The following is a 5,914-nucleotide window of genomic DNA, read 5'->3' on the forward strand; positions in this document are numbered from 1 at the left end:
ACTCGAATCATTCGAGGAATCGTTTCAGCCCTACATTTTTTTATATTCTCAGACCACTGGAGCAGAGTTCAACTATATTGTTCTGGAATGACTCAACAAAACACACCCGGCATTATGAATATCAGGCCTGTTGGATCTGTCAACAAGCAGCTACGTGGGCCGGCCCAACTCTTAAGAATTTCCGGTTTTGTTCTTTGCTGCAATCTGATTAAGGGGTCTGACTCTTCCTGAGTCCAGCCCCTTCAGGAAGTGGCTGTTTGCTGGAATAAGAGCGAGTGAACCCTGCATCGGCTCTCACTACTTCCTCAGTGTAGCTCAAAGGCAGGAACAATGTTCTACATCCTCCTGGTGCTGGGACTCGTCGTCCTCGCTTATATTTTCCGTCAAGTTGTGGTAATAGGAAAGAGCTGCAAGAGCAATGCAAAGCTGCATGGGAAAACGGTGATAGTTACAGGTAGGTAAAGTTTCTGCTTTGTAGCAATGATGTGCTTTAGGTTTTTGACCCCTTTCCACCTGCAGGCAGCAACACTGGCATAGGGAAGACCACGGCCATAGAGCTGGCTAAAAGAGGAGCCAGAGTGATCCTGGCCTGTCGCAGCAAGCAGAGAGGAGAAGCTGCTCTGCAGGACGTCAAGAGGGTGAGAGTCTGCTGGTCATGTCTTTGTTTCTCAGGAAAGCTTGGAAGAAAAGCAGCATGAAGCTGAACAATGAGGCAGGATTAGACTGAAAATAGAGGGAGAGTGACTTTAGTAAAGGTTTGTACAACAGCGTATTACGGCCGATGTAGATAAACTGTAGTAAATTTATGCTAAAAAGAAGTCTGAGATTGAGACCATGACATATTTTCTTAAAAAAAACAAACAACTAAAAGTCTTGAGTTTGAGACTCAAGACTTTGAAATGTGTTAGAAAAAAAATCTAGCAAATTTTCTTAGATTGATTTCAAAATTTTGATTTTATTTTGGCAGAAAGTTTTTAAAACATTCATTTAAAAGGTTTTATAAAATACATTTCCTCTAGGGAGGAATACATAAGGACACCCAGATATTCTCATATAAAAAGGGCATATTGATTTATGTAATGTGGTTAGATCATGACTCATCACTTTAAAGGAGGTTTCCCCTGTTTAAAGCTCAGACATTTAACTTGGTGACTAAGTGACATGAACACTATGGTGAGATTTAAAGTTGAATTGGGTCTTTAGACTCAAAATAAGTTCAAATCAGTCATTTCCCTGAACAGAAAATAGAGGAGTCTATTCAAAATTATTCAATCCTACATGGCCTAATCAGCCCATTTAAGCAAATTCACCCTGCAAGCGAACCACAGGATCGTAAAGGAAGACTTCAAAAACACATAGATGTTGTCACGTAGCCTAAGGCTCTTGCTGCTGTTTGTGAAAATTCATTCCTGTACAAACAGAAGGTTGCAACACAAGTTAAACTGCCAAGAGAGGAAACTTTCACTTTCTAACCAAAGCATGAAGGCCAAGCTAAACTCTCTCTCTCTCTCTCTCTCTCTGGCATGTAGGCAGAGAAGTAACAGTTGTTGCCAAATATTAGCTGACTTGTCAATGTCTGTTTCAGGAGAGTGGCAGTAATCAGGTGGTGTTCATGCAGCTGGATCTGGCTAGTTTTAAGTCGGTCCGCAGCTTTGCAGAGAACTTCCTGAAGACAGAACCCAGACTGGACATCCTGATCAACAATGCAGGTAGGAGTTCTCGCCTCAGCATGTTGCAATTTCAGCAAAACCATCAGTAAACCCTATACTTTATATGCACTGTGTCACAAATTCACAGTTGATATGTCAATATCCAGAGCTGGGTAGAGCAAGCAAAAATTGTACACAAGAAAAAGTAGCACCACTTCAACATATTTTTATTCAAGTAAAGGTTAAACGTATTCATAAAACTTACAAAAGTTATGAAACTAACAAAAACTGCAGGCGTGTGTCTGTGTCTGGTGAATTTTTGGTTAAAACATGTTTGTTTTTCATTCCATGGGCAGAAAATCCAGAAATTTGGTAACGCAAGAGTAGAAATACTTCATAATAAAATTACACAAGTAAAAAGTACAATGTAGTAAAAATATTTCCAAAAGTAAATTTTTTTCAAAGTAAATGTAAGAAGTTACTACCCAACTCTGTCAATATCTATATGGTGTATGAAAGAAGACTTTTATACTGTATGTAATTATATTTTGGGGTATTTTGGGACATCTAGCTGTACAGCAGAGTAAAAAAATAAATGCAATCTTTAGTAAATTATCAATGAAGTAAATAAATTAATCTCATATAGAAGTATCCAAGAGACCTGCGGTAATCCTGGAGGACCTGCAACGATCCACAGAAATGTCTTATCTTTAAGAGAAAAACATGTATTCCCGTCCCTCTGTTTCATAATTAAATGTTACTTTGTTTGGTTCTATTGAAAAATGGGAACTGATATTAAATATCAATGTGGTTTGTCCTAGGCGCATGATACACAGCTCTACATCACGATGTCACCAGGTGACTCTGAACCCATCCAATCACTGAACAGATGCTTAGATCAGATAAAGGTGTGGATGGGCCAAAACTTTCTCCAGCTGAACAGAAACAAAACTGAAGATATTATTTTTGGACCTAAAGAGGAGCGAACTAGAACCAATGCACAGCTTCAGGTATTACAATTGATGACCAGCAATCAGGCCCGAAACCTGGGCCACATTAAGACAGTCACAAAGTTGGTCTTCTATCATCAGAAGAACATCTCCAGGATTAGAGGACTAATGTCTCTGCAAAATCTAGAAAAACTCATCCATGATGTGTTAATCTTTAGTCACATTGATTACTGCAACAGCGTCTTAACAGGTCTGTCCAACTAATTAAAACAGCTGCAGCTGATCCAGAACGCTGCTGCTCACGTTCTGACTAAAACCATTAAGATGGAGCACATAACACCAGTTCTACAGTTCCTACACTGGCTCCCTGTAGCTCAGAGAATAGACTATAAAATACTGTTAGTTTATAAATCACTGAACGGCTTAGCACAGGGGTGGGCAACTCCAGGCCTCGAGGGGCGGGCTCCTGCAACTTTTAGGTGTGTCTCTACTTCAACACACTTGAGTCAAATAATGAGGTCGTTAGCAGGACTCTGGAGAACTAGACTGCACTTAGGAGGTGATTCAGCTGTTGGATTCAAATGTGTTGGACCATGGAGACCTCTCAGAGTTGCAGGACACCGGCCCTCGAGGACCAGGATTGCCCACCTCTGGCTTAGCTCCACAATACATTAAAGATCTGCTGCTGTTGTATCAACCTTCCAGACCCCTCAGATCTTCTGGTTCTGGTTTACTCTGCATCCCCAGAACCAGAACCAAATGACAACAGCATTCAGCTTCTATGTACCACAAATCTGGAACAAACTTCCAGAAAACTGCAAAACAGCTGAAACACTGACTTCCTATAAATCTATACTAAAAACCCACCTGGTTAGAGTTGCTTTTAAACGTAATCATTGAAACATTAATGAATAATCAAATGTGCAATAATGGCAAAATGTAATGTTGTTGACTGTGTGTTCTATGACTTTGTATTTTTGTGTTTTTATGACATAAAGCACTTTGAAATGACTTGTTGCAGAAAGGTGCTATACAATAAAATTTGTTTGATTGATAGGTCTCCACATATTTGACCGAACAGAGGACGGGTTCGGGATGACGTTTGGCGTCAATCATCTCGGTCACTTCCTATTAACCAACTTGTTACTGGACCGGCTAAAGGAGTGCGGACCAAGCAGGGTGTTAAACGTGTCATCTACAATGCACAATGTGGGAAGTATCGACTTTGACTGTCTGAACACACACAAAGATCTGCGGAAAGGGACGTCTATTTTGGATGGCATCAGAATTTACAGCGACAGTAAGCTGTGCAACGTTCTCTTCACTCACGAGCTCGCCAAGAGACTGAAGGGAACCAAGGTCACTTGCTACTCCATCCATCCAGGTAAGAACCAATGCAAGTGGATTGTGTTTACAACAAATGGTGGATCTCAAAGGCTATGTTTGCACTGCAGACTGAAGTGACCCAAATCCGATATTTTGTGGAATGTGATTGTTTTGGCGTGGTCGTTCACACTTCAAAATATATGCAACTTGTATGTGATCTCCGGTGTAAACTGCAAACAACTTTGAAAGTGTCCCGCATGCGCAATAGACGGCACATAACACAGAGCGTGCTCAGTGTTTTGCCAACCGCCATAAAAGAAGAGTAAGAAGTGCTTAGTGTACATGGATACTACCGGGGGAGCGCATCTTACGATTTTGAAGTTTTTGTCCGACCGGTGCCAACACTTCAACAACTTAATCCTCGTTATGGAAAAATATTAAAGATTAATAAAAGGATGAGATAGAAACTGGTCAGTGAGATTGCCAAGATTTCGAAAGCAACATTGAAGGAGCTTCAGAAATTGTGTTCAACATGTAACAACAGTCTCCTGTAATTTTCACGTATAATAAATAAAGTTATAGGAAAGAATCGTTTTTCCTCCAAGAAAAACATCCAGGCCAGACTAAAATCTCCTCAAACTTTGGCTGAGAATGTTTTTCAGTCTATTGAAACTAAGTTGAACTCTCAGGACTTTTTTATTTTCGGAACCGAGGTTTCTGTCAAAGTGAATAAAGTGAATAATTCCAAATGTCAGTCGGTGTTGAACTCTGTCAGTCTAGAAAGCTGAAAAGGGAATTCATTTGGCAGCATTGGAGCAAGTCGAGGAATAAAAAAAAAGGGGAATCTAAACTAAATCTAAAAGAAAATCACACACGTCCACGAGTCATGTCCTGGCTTGTGGACGAGGATGTGGAATGCAGATAAACTCATTCAGAATAATAATATCAGCTTACCAATGTACCTACTTCCCCAACTCGACTGTTTTAAAGTTGTGGCAATGAATTGGAAAAGTCATCGAATGTTGCTATAGCTGTCATTTTGGCAATCCTTCCAAACAAGCCATGTTGTTGATTTTGCAGATTTTGTCTGACCTCAAGTTAATCGTTTCTTTCTTACTTGAATGATTTCCACTGCTGTCCAGTACTAAGAAACAAAAGTGCTTCAAATTACATACTGTACAACATGACCATACAACTTCTAGCCACACAGGAATTAACAAAGAAGAGCCTCGGTTGTTTACTTTGAAAGACCAGGTAACCACAAAAGACTTTGTGTTCTCATAGGGGGCGTCAAGACTGAGCTGGCCAGGAACACAGACGCGGCCTCTCAGATGATTCTATCGAACCTTGGAATATTTTTCATGAAGACCCCGCTCCAGGGAAGCCAAACTACGCTGCACTGCGCCCTGCAGGAGGGCATCGAACACCTCAGTGGGCGCTACTTCTCCAACTGCACCGTGAGAAACGTCTTCGCCAAAGCCAGGGACGATGCCGCCTCAAAGAAGCTGTGGGAGATCAGCGAGAGGTTCTGTGGCATCTAAAGTGCGTTTTATTGCTCTTTAATGTTGTTCAAATAAAATCTATTATTTCGTAAAGAGTATAAATATGCTGTTATCAACCTGCTCCTTGTAAGATATCTTGTTGGTCTCAATGTTTAATTTACAATTCTTGGGGCCTATCATGCTGGCAAATCACAGAATTCACTCTTTTGTATAAGAGCAAAGTTGAACGCCTGAGTTTGTTAGAACATGGATACATAAGAGAACATCAACGAAAATGGGTCCACCCATTTTCAACAAAGAAAATGGGTGGACCCATTTTCTTTGTTGAAAGAAAATGGGTCAAAGTTTACACAGCAATTTAAGCAGCTAAAGGGAGACAAGTATGAAATTAATTTAAATCTGTCACATTTTGCAACTATTATCTGCACATGTGCACACTGCTGAATGAGCCTTGTATTGTTAAGAGAACATATAGAAAACATACTTT

At 40.3% G+C, this 5,914-nt stretch overlaps 2 protein-coding genes across 3 annotated transcripts in view; both read left to right on the forward strand.

Annotated features, from left to right (window-relative positions):
* LOC106938172 (dehydrogenase/reductase SDR family member 13-like) overlaps positions 1-91 on the forward strand; it is a 4,153-nt gene extending 4,062 nt beyond the window's left edge. The window contains exon 3 of the mRNA XM_015020054.1: positions 53-91. Coding sequence (XP_014875540.1) covers positions 53-91 — 39 coding nt within the window. The remainder of the gene's footprint in view (positions 1-52) is intronic.
* Positions 92-246: 155 nt separating this feature from the next.
* LOC106938174 (dehydrogenase/reductase SDR family member 13-like) overlaps positions 247-5,914 on the forward strand; it is an 8,560-nt gene continuing 2,892 nt past the window's right edge. The window contains exons 1-5 of one of the 2 annotated variants that reach the window (XM_015020057.1): positions 247-454; positions 520-638; positions 1,586-1,709; positions 3,657-3,983; positions 5,210-5,380. In XM_015020057.1, coding sequence (XP_014875543.1) covers positions 331-454; positions 520-638; positions 1,586-1,709; positions 3,657-3,983; positions 5,210-5,380 — 865 coding nt within the window. In that variant the 5' untranslated portion in view covers positions 247-330. Of the gene's footprint in view, positions 455-519; positions 639-1,585; positions 1,710-3,656; positions 3,984-5,209; positions 5,546-5,914 lie in introns of those variants that run through there. The other variant, XM_015020056.1, reaches the window with a different exon arrangement.

The sequence above is a fragment of the Poecilia latipinna genome, unplaced genomic scaffold, assembly GCF_001443285.1.
Source record: "Poecilia latipinna isolate Pla-1442-1.1 unplaced genomic scaffold, P_latipinna-1.0 Scaffold2526, whole genome shotgun sequence".
Lineage (NCBI taxonomy): Eukaryota > Metazoa > Chordata > Actinopteri > Cyprinodontiformes > Poeciliidae > Poecilia > Poecilia latipinna.